Source organism: Mandrillus leucophaeus, unplaced genomic scaffold (assembly GCF_000951045.1).
Source record: "Mandrillus leucophaeus isolate KB7577 unplaced genomic scaffold, Mleu.le_1.0 Scaffold3, whole genome shotgun sequence".
Classification (NCBI taxonomy): Eukaryota; Metazoa; Chordata; class Mammalia; order Primates; family Cercopithecidae; genus Mandrillus; species Mandrillus leucophaeus.
The window spans coordinates 13,001,819-13,017,613 of NW_012103142.1; the positions used below are offsets into that span (position 1 = coordinate 13,001,819).

General features: G+C 34.8%; 1 protein-coding gene across 2 annotated transcripts in view; it reads right to left on the reverse strand.

Moving 5' to 3' along the window:
- Nucleotides 1–15,795, reverse strand: part of SUPT3H (suppressor of Ty 3 homolog (S. cerevisiae)) — a 524,788-nt gene that overhangs the window by 168,790 nt on the left and 340,203 nt on the right. For both annotated transcript variants that reach the window (XM_011986846.1, XM_011986847.1), the window contains 2 exons: nt 11,156–11,242; nt 7,417–7,507 (listed from right to left, as the gene is read on the reverse strand). In XM_011986846.1, coding sequence (XP_011842236.1) covers nt 7,417–7,507; nt 11,156–11,242 — 178 coding nt within the window. The remainder of the gene's footprint in view (nt 1–7,416; nt 7,508–11,155; nt 11,243–15,795) is intronic.

A 15,795-nucleotide genomic window follows, 5' to 3' on the forward strand; every position in this document is an offset into this window, starting at 1 on the left:
GCTCCATTGCACTCCAGCCTGGGCAACAAGAGCAAAACTCCATCTCAAAAAAAAAAAATAAATAAAATAAAATAAATAAATTTCTATATTGTCAAATAAGTTCATCTTTTTTTCTTATAACTTTTGTTTGAGATGACTTCTCTCCACTCACACAGATGGAATGGATCCTATCAGATATCTATTCTTATTTAAATCTGTCAAGGTTCACTTTGTGGCCAATTTTACAATTAAGTTTTGTAAATGTTCTATAGATATACTGAAAAAAAATTCATAGACATTCTATTCCAGATAAATACAGGTCTAAGCATATCTTGCTATTTTGCTGATTTACTATTTAGTGCTTATGGGTCTATTATGTTAAAAATTGTGTCTTCTATAATTATTCCTCTTTATCCTGTTTTTTTATTATTATTATTCCCCTTTATCCTTCTATAACACATTCCTCTTTACCCTGTTTGGGCTTTTAATGTTAAATTATAGCTTGCATGATGCTAATATTGCCACTTCTGCTTTCTCTGCATTTGTGTATGCATTTATCTACCATTTATTTCTTCATCCCATTATTTATAATCTTTCTTCATCTTCAAGTTTTATTTTTGTGGTTGTTTATAATCTGTCTCAATGTAAGAATTTAATCCATTTCATAATTAGTGCAATGACCAATATATTTCATTTTTATTATTTTCTCTTGTTTTATGTTTGGTATTTATTTCATATTCTTTTTTCCTTTTCTTCATTTTTAGTGATTTGGCCATGTTGACAGTCCCTCCATGTCTTCTCATTGTTAATTTGAAATCGTAATATACTTTTCTATTCTATTAATGTTTACCATCCCTTTTTCCATTTTCTTTAATGTTTACCTCGCTCTTTTCTGGTTGGACACATTGCTTGAACATATTTTAAATGACAGTTTCCATTATTATTTAAAACAAGGTATCAATTATACCCCTACCAAGAGGTAACGTTTTCCCAATAAATCAACTTTTTCTTCTAATATTTCCCCCTTTCCAGTATCAAGAGACCTTCAGAACACTTTCATTTTCCCTATCTCAAGTGATCCATCCGCTTCAGCCTCCTAAAGTGCTGGGATTACTTATAGGCATGATTTTTAAGTATCTTTTTCAGTGTCTATTGTCCATTAGTCAATCTTCTTTGTAGAAATGTCTATTCAGACCCTTTGCCCATTTTTAAATTGGGTCCCTGTCTTTTTTTGTTGAGTTGTACCTATTCTTGATATATTCTATACAAAAGTACCCTATCAGATATATAAGAAAAATTTTCTCCTATTCTGTGGTTTGTCTTTTCACTTTCTTGATGTTGCTCTTTGAAACATAAAAGTTTTAAAACTGATCAGTTAATTTATTGGTCATTGTTTTGACTCTGAAACAACTGATCAAGTCCAATTTTTCTATTTTTTTCTTTTGCTGTTTGTGCTTTTGGTGTCATACATTCAGAATGCTTTGCCTCATCCAAAGTCATCGACATTTATTCTTGTATTTCTTTTTAAGAATTTTATAGGTTTGAGCCCTTATATTTAGGTCTATGATCCATATTGGGTTAACTTTGTGTACTGTGTTGTTGTAGGTGTCCAAATTCTTTCTTTTGTATGTGGATATCGAGTTGCTCCAGCAGTATTTGTCAAAATGGCTATGTTTTCCCTATCAAATTCTCTTGAAATCCTTGTCAATATCGATTGACCCTAAATGCTTATTACTGAACTCTCATTCCACTCCATTTCATTGACGAATATGTCTACCCTTATGCCAGTACTGCTCTATTGTAATTATTGTAGCTTTTTTTTTTTTTTTTTGAGACGGAGTCTGGCTCTGTCGCCCAGGCTGGAGTGCAGTGGCCGGATCTCAGCTCACTGCAAGCTCTGCCTCCCGGGTTTACGCCATTCTCCTGCCTCAGCCTCCCGAGTAGCTGGGACTACAGGCGCCCGCCACCTCGCCTAGCTAGTTTTTCGTATTTTTTAGTAGAGACGGGGTTTCACCGTGTTAGCCAGGATGGTCTCGATCTCCTGACCTCGTGATCCGCCCGCCTCAGCCTCCCAAAGTGCTGGGATTACAGGCTTGAGCCACAGCGCCCGGCTATTATTGTAGCTTTATGGTAAGTTTTGAAATCAGTAAGCATGAGTCCTCTGACTTTATTCTTTGTTAAGATTGTTCTAGGTATTCTAGTTCCTTCATGACCTAGATGAGTCATTTCCATGTCAGAATCTGGCATTTCTATATGATTGGTAGAATCAGTGTAGTCATGATTCATAGAATCAGTGTATTCATTTCTACAGAAAAGCAGATGAAATCTGTAGGCCAAGTTGGAGAGTATTAACATTTTGATAATATTCAATGTTCCATTCCATGAACATAGGATGCCTTTCCATTACCATCGAGGCCTTATTTCAACAATATTTTGTAGTTTTCAGTACATAAATCTTGTAAGTCTTTAGTAATTTTATTCCAAAGTATTTTATTCTTTTTGATGCTATTGTAAATGGCATTGTTTTCTTAATTTCATTTTTGAGCTGTTCATTGCTGATATATTAAAATATGCTTGATTTTTGTATATTTCTCTTCTATCCAGCAAACGCATCAAACCAGTCTATTAGTTGTAATAGTTTTTATTGATTTCTTAGAATTTTCTATACACAAAATTATGTCATCTATAAACAGAGATAGTTTAACTTTTTTTTTTTCTAATCTGGATGCCCTTCACTTCTCTTTCTGACTAAACACCGGGCTAAAACCTTCAGTACAATATTGCATGTAAGGGCATGAATGGACATCTTTGTCTTGTTCCTGATCTTGTAAGGGAAAGCATACAGTCTTTTACCATTAAGTATGATGTTAGGTGTGGGTTTTCCATATATGTCTGTCTTAGCTCAGGCTGCTACAACAAATACATCATAAACTGGGAGGCTTAAACAACAAACATTTCTCACAGTTCTGGAGGTTGGGAAGTCTAAAATCGAGGTGCCAGTAGATTTAGTGTCTGGTGAAGGCCTGCTTCATGACTTACAGATGACCATGACCTTGTTGTATCCACATATGGTGGACAGCAGAAACAGAGGAAACAACCTTTCTTGTGTTGCTTCTCAAAAGTGCCCTAATCAAAAAGATTCCATCCTTATGACCTAATTATTAATACTTCCCACAATTCTCACCTCCAAATACTACCACACTGGGAATTAGGCTTCAACATATATATTTAGAGGGTAAGGAGGGACACAAACATTTAGTCCATGCAATCACCTTTATCAAGTTAAAGAGGTTTCCTTTTCTTCCTAGTTTGTTGAATGTTCCTTTCATTAAAAACTTTTAGAATTTTGTTAAATGCTTTTCTTACATTTATTGAGGTGATCATGTGATTTTTCTCCTTTATTATATTAATCTGATGCATTACATGAATTGTTTTCTACGTTTAAAACAACCTATATCCCTGTGATAAGTCCCATTTGGTCATGGTTTTAATCCTTTCTATATTTGCTGAATTCAGTTTAATGGCATTCTGTTGAGGATTTTTGCATCTGTATTTAAAAAGATACCAATCCGTGTTTTTTTTTCTTGTGATATCTTTGTCTGGTTTTCTTATCAGGCTCAATCTTTATTACCTTTATAGAATTAGTTGGGAAATAATTGGTATTCTTCTTTAAACATTTGGTGGAATTCAACAGTGAAATAACCTATGACTGAGCTTTCCTCTGTGGAAATTTTTAAGCTACCAATTTAACCTTTGGCTATTGTCCTGTTCAGATATTCCATTCCTTCTTGATTCAGTTTCAGTGGTTTGTGTCTTTATAGTAGACCAACTATATATTTATATAGTTTGTTATAGTAACCATTTGATTTGACACTTCTGATTCTTTTCATTTCTTTCTATAACTTGAGGTGCCATTTCCTTACCCCAGTACAGCATTATTACCACTTACATAATTTGTGTTGTTACTGTCAAATATATTATATTTCCAAATGTTACAGACCCAACATCACAATTTTTATATACATATAGTTTTATACAGTTGCTTTATAAATCAGTTTTAAAAAGGAAAGGAAATATACAATTATACTATCTCTTATATTTATGTACTTAATTATCTTTATAAATGTGTGGATTCAAATTATTTGGTGCAGCTTGCTTTTAGCGTTAAAAACTTGTCTTATATGGGTCTGACAGTAAGAAATTTGCCTGGTTTTTGTTTATCTGGGAATGTATTTTGCATTCATTTTTGAAAGATAGTTTTGCTGGATATAAGTTTCTCGGTGGACAGTTTTTTTTTCTTTCAGCACTTTGAATATATCATCCTACTGCCTTTTGATCTCTATTGTTGATTAGAAGTCAGCCATCAATATTGTCAGGGTCCCCTTGTATATGCTTTTCTCTTGTGACTTTCATGATTTTTTGTCTGTTTTTGTCTTACCACATTTTTGGTAAAAGTGTCTTAGTATAGATTTCTTTATGTTTATCTTAATTGGAGCTTGTTCATATGCTTGAATTAGTAGACTGGTAGTTTTCATCAAATTTGGGATGTTTTCAGTCATTATTTCTTTGAATATTTTTCTACTCCTTTTTCTCTCATCTTCTGATACTCTCACTACGTGTATTTTGACACACTTAATGGTACCCTACACTTCTCTGAAGCTGTTAATTTTTCTTTGTTATTTTTTCACTTTTTCTTCAGATTGTATACTCTTTAATGATGTCTTTAAGTTCAGATTATTTCTTCTGCTAGCTGAAAACAACTATCGAGCCCTTCTGAATTTTTTCATTTCAGTTATTCTTGAACTCCATAATTTCTATTTTTTAAAATAAATTGTTTTTATTGATATTCTTCACTTTGTGAGACACTATTATCAGATCTTCCTTTTTAAAAATTTTATTTCCTTTAGTTATTTGAACACATACATAATAGCTGCTTTGATGTTTTTGTCTGCTAAGTCCAACATCTGGGACCCCAAAAGGCAGTTTCTATTGTCTACTTTTTTTTTGTCTCCTTTTTATGGATAACACTTATCTATTACTTGGCATATCTAGTATTTTGCTGCTGTTGTTGAAAATGGACACTTGAGATAATATAGTGTAGCAAATCTAGATAATTCCCTCCCCTTCCTGGGGCTTGTCATTATTTATTTCATGACTTGACTGAACTAGTACAATGAAGTCTCTTCCCTTGCAGTATGCAGCCTCTGATGTTCTTCAGAGGGTGCAGCCTTGAGTATGCAAACAATCTCCTCCATAACTACAGATGACTGTAGTTTTAGTCAGGGTGTCTCTGGCTGTTACCTTCCCTGATCTCCCCATTAAGTTTCTGGCTGTTCTGCCTCTACTGATATCACATACAGCTGTTAGCCACCACTAATTGCCAGCTGTTTGCTCCACTGTTTCTGATAATACCCTTGGGCATAAATTGCTCCAGAGACTGACTGATCTAAATAATGTTGGGCCCCTTTGAAATGTTGTCAGTCTTTAAGTTTTGCTCTGACTGCAGGAGGTCTCTTTTTAACTATCTCTTTCCCTTGTTTTCTTTGTTTAACATCTAGGTGACCCACTGTTTTGCTTTTTGCTACCAGTATCATGGAGCTACCAGTCCCCTCTTAATCACTCATCACCAGGATCTTCATTGTTGTTGTTGCTGTTGTTGTTTTTACAATGAAGTTAGGTATGAACTTCTACATACTCTGTTCCAAGCAGTGATGTGGAAGAGCTGCAGAGCCTTCTGCTCCTAAGGTCTGAGTTGAACCTCTGTACCACGGTACTGAGGCTGAGGGTGGACCTGAAATTAGCTTCTCCTGGAAAGGCTTCTCTGTATCTGAGAATGGGGATCTGGAAAGGGAAGCAACCCCTAGTCTTCTAGGCTTGTCTATTCTGGTATGTAGCTTTGCTCCCTATGAGAGGTAGGGTGGTGGCAATCAGAGCCCAGTATTCTCAGCCCACCATGTCTGAGGTAGAGCTTTTATCCTATCAGTTGAGGTTAAGTGTGAAAAGGGAGCCCCAGTCATCTTAGCTGTGCCTGCCTAGAAAAAAGCTTTTGCAACATGGGGCTGGGGGAGATGAGAGATGACTACCTCTTGCCCCTTCTGGGGTAAAACTGTTGCCCTAGAATAAGAACTGGAGGGGCCAGCTATACTCACTCAGAATAGAACTTCTGTCACACTGAGTTAAGGTGGCAGAATGCTGGAGAGTGATCATGTGAGCAGGTCATGGTTTAAATGAAAGACTCTCATATTGTTCTTAGATTTAGTTGATCTTGAATATGTGTTGCCCTGCTTGCTGTATGTGCTTAGGACAATTTCTAGAGACTTTAAATGATTATTTCAAAAAAATTTTACCAGTTAAACGTGTTTCACTGGGGAGAGACTCTGTCATGCTCCTTACATAGCCATTTCAGAAGTCCCACCTCAAGATTAGATGTGTTCCACCTGAATATTTCATTTTATTTATTTATTTATTTTTGAGAAGGAGTCTTGCTCTGTCGCCCAGGTTGGAGTGCAGCAGCGCGATCTCCGCTCACTGCAAGCTCCGCCTCCCGGGTTCATGCCATTCTCCTGCCTCAGCCTCCCAAGTAGCTGGGATTGCAGGCGGCTGCCACAATGCCCGGCTAATTTTTTGTATTTTTAGTAGAGATGAGGTTTCACCGTGTTAGCCAGGATGGTCTCGATCTCCTGACCTCGTGATCCGCCCGCCTCGGCCTCCAAAAGTGCTGGGATTACACGTGTGGGCCACCGCACCCGGCCTGAATATTTTATCTTATAATTTCTATCAACTGTTTTTTTAAAGTTTTAGTGTGCTTTTTATAAGACACACAAAATTAGAACATACAAATGAAGATAAGGAGGGAAGATTTAAAATGAATGAGAGGACATCAAACTAATATGATGGTTTAGCAAAACTGAGTATTACTCTGATCACCCTGAGCTTCGTGGTATCTGAAGCATGGTGTTAACTGCTATCATTTATTCAGTGGCAGGCATGTATCAAGTGCTTTTCATATATTATGCTAAACTCTCCTAAGCACTCCACATGTTACACATGTTATATGATTTCCCTCCATATACATGAGGAAACTGATCCTTCAAGGTCACACACAGAAAGCAGAGAACTGGTATTGATTGGAATTCAGGTCTGTTTTACTCTAAGTCTGGATTCACTAAGCGCTCCATAAAAAGAAACATTTCAATTCATCTGCAGAACTATTTTTCAAGAATTAGATTCTATAAGAAGTGTAGTAATATTAAATAGGTAACACGGTATAATACATTTTATCAGAAATATATACTTTTGCAAGGGCATTCCACTTGATTTGCTGACAGGAAAAAAATTAACTAGTTCTTGAGAATAGCTACACTGGAATTGCATAAATGTGTTACCAGCACACGTGTCATAAGCTAAAGTTTTAGTTTTGTGTTTTGATTTGGTTACCTTCGAGAAGATCATCCTCATCGATGCCTTTGACAATCTTTGATTTGTAGTCTCGGATAAACATGTATTTTAGCAATCTTCTAAGTTTTTTCTATTAAAAATATAAAATAAATAAATAAGAAAACCTATACATATATTCATTTACTGATTAAAGACTACTATAACAAAATTTAATAAACTTGTACCTCATGATATCAGAGAAAATAAAGTAATCCTTAGCATACTGCTCTGACATAAAAAGGTAGTCATCAAACACAAAGGCTAAAATACAAGTCTTTTCAAAAGCATTTTTCATTTACAAATATCCGGATGTTCCAGAATCACAATAGTCACACACTGCTTAATGATGGGGATCAAGAAATGCATCCTCACAAGACTTCATCGTTTTGTGAACATCACAGAATACACTTACACAAACCTAGATGGAACAGTCTAATGTACACCTAGGCTACATGGTACGGCCTATTGTTCATGGGCTACAAACCTGTATGCAAGGGTAAGAAAATGGTAAGTATTTGTATATCTCAATATAGAAAAATTAGTTAAAATACCATGTAAATGACAAAAAGCGATACATCTGTAGAGTGCATATACCATGAATGAAGCTTGTAGGATCTGAAGTTGCTCTGGTTGAGTCCATGAATGAGTGGCAAGTGAATTTGAGGGCCTAGGACATTACTGCATGCTATTGCAGACTTTATTTTTTAAAAAAGCTGTACACTTAGGCTACACTATATTTAAAATTTTTCTTTCTTCAATAATAAATGTGCCTTAGCTTCCTTACTGTAACTATTTTACCTTATAGACTTAATTTAAAAAATTTGACTTATAGTAATACTTAGCTTAAAACACAAACACCTTCTACAATTGTACAAAAACATTTTTCCTTTATATCCTTTTTCTATAAACTTTTTTCTACTTTTAAATTTCTTTTAGCTTTTTAAACTTCTTTGTTAAAAACTAAGATGTGTGTGTATGTACACACACACACACACACACACACACACACACACTAGCCTAGGCCTACAAAGGGTCAGGATTGTCAATATCACTGTCTTCTACCTCCACATCTTGTCCCACTGAAAGGTCTTCAAGGGCAGTAGCATGCATGGAACTGTCAGTTCCTTTGATAACTGCTTTTTTATTGGAATATCTCATGAAGGAACAACCTCAGGTGGTTTACAGTTAAGTGTTTTTTGCAAGTAGTACACTCTAAAATAATGATGAAGAGTATTATAAATACATAAACAAGTATGTATAAATACATAAACAAGTGGAATGCCCTTGCAAAAGTATATATTTCTGATAAAATGTATTATACCGTGTTACCTATTTAATATTACTACACTTCTTATAGAATCTAATTCTTGAAAAATAGTTCTGCAGATGAATTGAAATGTTTCTTTTTATGGAGCGCTTAGTGAATCCAGACTTAGAGTAAAACAGTCATTTATTATCTTTATCAAGTATTATGTACTATACATAATTTTATGTGCTAGGCTTTTATACCATCGTAGTGTAGCAGGTATATACCAGCACCACCGCAAAGTTGAGTCATGCATTGCCCTACAATGTTATTATGATACCTATGACATCACTAGATAATTGGAATTGTTCAGCTCCATTATAATCTTATGGGACTACTGCTGTATTTGCAGCACATTGTTGAAAAAAAGTTCATCATGTGGTACCTGACTGTAATTGCTTTTTTTTTTTTTTTTTTTTTTTTTTTGGAGACGGAGTCTTGCTCTGCCGCTCAGGCTGGAGTGCGATGGTGCCATCTTGGCTCACTGCAAGCTCGGCCTCCCGGGTTCATGCCATTCTCCTGTCTCACCCTCCCGAGCAGCTGGGACTACAGGCACCCGCCACCATGCCCGGCTAATTTTTTGTATTTTTTTTTTAGTAGAGACAGGGTTTCACCATGTTAGCCAGGATGGTCTCGATCTCCTGACCTCATGATCTGCCCACGTCAGCCTCCCAAAGTGCTGGGATTACAGGCGTGAGCCACCAAACCCGACTTGCTTTTTAAAATCTTATAAAAAGTTTTAGGCTGTGTGTGGTGGCTCACACCTGAATTTCAGCACTTTGGGAGACTGAGGCAGGTAAGTCATGAGGTCAGGAGATGCAGACCATCTTGGCCAACATGGTGAAACCCTGTCTCTACTAAAAATACAAAAATTAGCTGCATAGTGGCACGCGCCTGTAGCCCCAGCTACTCGGAGGCTGAGGCAGGAGAAACTCTTGAATCTGAGAGGCGGAGGTTGCAGTGAGCCGAGATGGTTCCACGGCACTCTAGCCTGGCGACAGAGCAAGACTCCGTCTCAAAAAAAAAAAAATAAATAAATAAAATAAACGAAGTTCTAATTTTTTTTGAAGACTGTATTATCAGTTTTCATACCAAGCTGACTGTACTTATGCTATAGAATTTGGTGTATATTCAAGATGAAATTTTATTTTAAAAAATTAACTTATAAATACCTAGACAGTGAGTGTATAAAAGCTGCTTTAAAAGTGAATAAATTCCTTTTTACTTTTTTTTATTCTCTGAGAATCTTATCTTTTTGTTAGAAGATTTGGTTTATGTATTATATTTATGGAAAACAATCTGTAAACCCGAAAAACGTAGTTTTATGAAATTCAAAGCTGATGAATGATAGGTGTTAATGGTGGCCTTCTTTAGATTTAGTAGACCATAATACTGCTTAATTTTAAAAGTAACTGATAATCCTTTGTAGCTTGTTGTATGCTTACACTTAGAATGTATTATCACTCGTTTCTGACCTTCAGGTCTAAGATTTCTATTAATAGCTGAAAAATACTGCATTTTACAAAATTCTTTACATGCACATCATTTGATATCTTCAATACTTTCTTTGCATCTGGTGCCTTGTACCTAAGACTGCCTCACCCTAGACAGAAACTTTCACTTCAAAAAATCCTACAGTCTCTCCATCTAATCATACAACCCTGACATTTCATGAGTCTTAAAATGCTTCTTCAACTAAATCATAAAGATACCCTATACCAAATCATAATTTTCTTAATAGTGAAGATTTTCCATTTTTAAATATTCTTCATATCATCTAAGAGTTGATTAACTGAAACGTAAAATATTAGAGAATATTTTCGACTACCTACTCATGAAAAATAATTATGACAAAATTAGATACACAAATATCAGCTTAAATATTTTAATACCAGATTTCAAAGAGTAAGAAAGGTAGGTCTCTGTTCAAAAACAGAAATTGTGGTATATATTTATCCCATTGAAAATTAATCTTAATTAATTTGCTTTTTTCAATAAGGTAGAGCTACAGACTAAACTTTGTATTTCAGGCTTAAAAATTTACTCTAGGAAAGTCTATAATCCTGGTAATGTTAATCTGTAAGAAGAGGAGAAAAATAAATATGCCATTCAGTTATATCACACTTATGACAACAGAACGTAGAGTCAATATTTAGTGAGTGTCATGTAGCAATGAAAGTGTCTATACAGATACATAAGGATAAGTGAGGTTTCGCTGTTAGCACAGTTTTCATATAAGTGCTTTTGTCCACATAATTAATATCAATTCTTTTGTAAACTCATTTTGTTGTGCAAACTATGAAGACTAAAACATCAGTTCAATAGTTATTATTTTAATTTGAAAGTTATATAACAAGGATATATAGTTTCCACACACAAGTTCAATTAAACACAACATCTGGATTTTAATACAATAAAATTATGTTATATTACCTTATCTTTGCGCATCAAAAACAGAAGATCTTCAGGAGTGATTACCCTTGCTCCCCGCAGTTGAGAAACTTCAGCAGCTTGCTGTAACTAACAATAATGAAAATTCAGAAATTTTTCTCAGTAATATAAATTATATATAGTACAGTCATGATGTCTCTAGAGAGATAAATATACTGAGTTAAAAACCTTTGGGAATAATCCAGCAATCACATTACTGCTTTTAAGAGCAAAATGTCTTATGTTTTTAAGATATAAAACATGCAATTAAATTATGAGCCCACCTGTAACCAATACAATAAACAGAAATCTTTTATTTCTTTCATGCAAGAGAAAAATCATACACAGCTTCCAGAAATGCATTAATGCACCTGAAAATAATTTCATGAAATTTTATCCTTCATACTCATGTGAGTAATGGTTTCACTCAGTATCACTAGTTGAATAAGTATATTATTAATCCGAGCTCCCATGCTGCTCTGATTTGAAATAGGCCCATTCAGAACTTTAAAAGATCAACAAAAACAGTAGCTGTTTCTAATATCCAAAGGAAAAAAAATACGTTTAGTTTTGGCAAGTCTTCAGTGGGTAAAGGATTCAGTCCATAAATCATAATACTGGACTGCATTAATTTCTTTCCATACTAATCACATGCACACAAAAAGTTAACTGTATCTGGAATGTACAACACAAAACATTACTGCATGAAAAGTTAGATTACCCCTGAAATGTTCATCTAGACCCTTGTATCTACAAAGTCAAGAATTTTCAGGAATTCTTAAGTCCTAGAAACACAATCTTACTTAAAAATGACCTGGAAAATAAAAGAATGTGAAAGATGATAGTTCTATTTTTTGGCACAGGCAAACTCAATTTCTTATTTTGATTAGTTGGAAGTAACATAAAATATGCCCATCTGAAAAAAATAAAGATGCTACAGAAAACACTATAAAAATGTGTCTGTAACTTCTTCCAAATTTGATCAAATCATACTGATTGCACCAAACCAAGTCTATACAATATGAAATATTATAAAAATATTTACATATAAAAGCTGTTCCTGAATGCATACTTCTTTTAAAGGATAAACCTAACACATATTCTTGAGAACTAATCTTTAAAAATGGACACACTGTTATCTCAACAAATATATGAAATCGAATAGCACATTTGTGCTAAAGAAATTCTGCTTGAATGTTTAATCCATTTTGCTAAGTAAGCTTCAAACCTTCTCTAAATACACAGACTACAAAATAGACTATAAACTTGCTATGTGTCAGCTTTACCACTGAATTTCCTGGATACTGTGGTTGGTATATAAACACAATCCTATCTAAATATAGAAATTTAAATTTAACTGTGAACCATTTAAAAAGAAATGTTGGTGGGGGGAAGGTTTTTAAAAAGATGATGTTATCTACTCAGAAACTAACAGTTTTCAGCAAGCATGAACATATTTTTCCTAAAAATTGGAAGCGTGAGGGAAATATATGTACACATGCTTTTCAAATAAAAACATTTCTATCACAGTCTAAAATACAGGTAATCAGTGTTGAGAAGAATATGGGCTATATATACATTTGTCTGGAAGCATACAAAGTACATTTATTTTCTTAAATGAAGAATGTTGATCATTTGAAATCTGAAAAACACTATACAGACATATGTAATTTTACACACATTAAGAAAGGATCAGGAGAAATATGTATCCCTAAATAGTTTTCCCAATTAATCAACAGTTTATGCACACTACATATAAATAATCTCTATTCATAATATTCTCCAAAGTATCAGTTTACAAACATATTAACCAGGATAAGTATGAAAATAGAAAATAAAGACACAGAAGAGTTTGACACTTGGAATCACTGTTTTTTTTTTTTTTTTTTTTTTTCCAGAACCAATACACGACCACTGTAAGGATCTGGAATTTATATCATGGTTGTGCCGTCATATGTAGCAGGAAAAGCTTATCTTTGTTTTTTATTTACCTGATTTTCTAATTTATCTCAACCAACATAATATCCTTACTAGGACTAGTATTGCTACCACTCCCTAGTCTACCTTGGACCTCTGCCTAGTTAGTATGTCTCTGGAACTGAAAGTATCACTACGTTACCTTACCAAGGCCTGCCTATCCTGGATGTGTCCCAAATTCCAAAATTACCTCTCCCAAACTTTGACCTCCTCTTCTCTACCAAGTGAAGACAGCAATCTTATTAGCTAATTAAAGTGACTCATACAAAAGTCATCTACTATCCCCATACCAAAATACTCAAGTCCTGCACTCAGTCCTATGGAACCTGTGTATCCGAAAATTCAGCCCTCCTTATAGAGGAGTTTCACATCTCAGGAATACTATTTTCCATCCATGTTTGGTTGAAAAAAATGCGCATATAAGTGGGCCCATGCAGTTCAAGTTCAAGTTGGTCAAGGGTCAACTGTGTTATTATGCATTGGTTTACTTCTCCTAAAAATTTTTGCCTACTACCAGAAAGACTAAAGAAAGTTCTCTTTAACAATACAAACTTTAAAAACAGGTGAGCATTAAAAAGTGGGTAAAGGACAAGAAGAGATACTTTTCCAAAGACGACATAGATGTGGCCAACAAGTATACGAAAAAAAAGCTCAGTAACACTGATCATTAGAGAAATGCAAATCAAAAGCACAATGAGATACCACCTTACAGCAGTCAGAATGGCTATTACTAAAAAGTCAAAAAAATAACAGATACTGGCAAGGTTGTGGAGAAAAGGGAACACTTATACACTGTTAATGGGAGTGTAAATTAGTTCAACCATTGTGGAAAGCAGTCTGGCCATTCCTCAGAGCTAAAAGTAGAACTACCATTGGACCCAGCAATCCCATTACTGGGTATATACCCCAGGGGTTATAAATCATCCTACCATAAAGACACATGGACACAAATGTTCACTGCAGTACTATTCACAATAGCAAAGACATGGAATCAACTTAAATGCCCATCAATGACAGATGAAAGAAAATGTGGTACATATACATCATGGAATATTATGCAACTGTGAAAAAGAATGAGATCATGTCTTTTCTGGGAACATGGATGGAGTCGGAGGGTAACTAATAAGGAAACAGAAAACCAAATACTGCATGTTCTCACTTATAAGTGGGAGCTAAATGATGAGAACTTATGAACACAAGAAAGGAAACAGACACTGGGGCCTACTTGAGGGTGGAAGGTGGGAGGAAGGAGAGGAGCAGAAAAGAAAACTCTTGGGTAGTGGGCTTAATTCCTGGGTGATGAAATAATCTGTGTAACAAACCCCTGTGACATGAGTTTACCTAGGTAACAAACCTTCACACGTATCCCTGAACCTAAAATAAAAGTTAAAAACAAAACAAAACAAAAAATAGGTGAGCAACTGGGCGGGCAGTCCAATTCCACAGGTGCATTTAATGTGAAAACAATAGTAGAACTGGGAAACCAATATCACAAATTTTCCTCAAACCTTCAGTATTAACAGCAGTTCAGTTATAGCATTTCTCTTTTTTTCTGATTAATATTACTTCTATTTGTCAAAGTAAACAAAATATAATATTAACTTGTAACAACTTTGTTAGTAAAACATTCCCTAAAATATTAACGCTCATGTTTACATTTTAAGTATAATACTTTATCAGGAGGTTGAGAATTAAAAGGTACACTATTACATGTCACCTCAAATATAACATCTTTGACCCTATAAATAAATCTGTTCTCAATTTCACATTGCTATCCATGACATTCATTTTTTTTCTCACTGCATTATATTTTCACCAATTTCTGTTTGTTGTTTCTTTTTATCTTCTCAGGGTCTTGAATGTGCTATTTCCACCATATTTGTTATACTATAATCTCCCTTAAATATAACGTCTGAATTCTTGTTCTGAGATTTATGATAATTCCCTATTATCTAAATTCAATGTGGTCTTTAAAGCTTGAATGATGCACATATTTTCCCTGCCTTTCCACTAATTATATTTCTTGCTTCTCTCTCATATAATTCTACATTTAGGCTCCAATAATTTTGGTTCTTTTTTACCTTTGTGTACTTGTGATGGTTAACTTTGTGTGTCAATTTCACTGGACCATGGGGTACCGAGACATCTGGTCAAGCATTATTCTGGGAGTGACTATGAGGGTGTTTCTGGATGAGATTAACATTTCAATCAGTAGACTGAGTAGCAGACTGTCCTCCTTAATGTGGGTGGGCCCCATCCAATCAGTTAAAGACATGGATAGAACAGAAAAGGCTGAGTAAGAGGAAGCAACTTCTGTCTGAATGCATAACCTGGGACCCTGGGCCTTTTCTGGCCTTTGGTCTCAGACTGAAACATCCATTTTTCTTGTGTTCTGAGGCTGCTGGCTTTCATACTGGAAATACACATCTACACATTGGCTTTCCTGGGTCTCCAGCTTGCCAAATGAAGATTTTGGGAATCCTCAGACTCCATAACTGCATAATTATAATTTATTATCCTTATAATAATACATAAATCTCTCTCACACACACAGGCAAGCACACTCACACATACTGTTGAACTCTAATATAGTACTATATTCAAATTATGAGAAAATCTTGATTCTTTATAAGATGTGGCACTTTTTCTTTAAAATACAAGCTTTA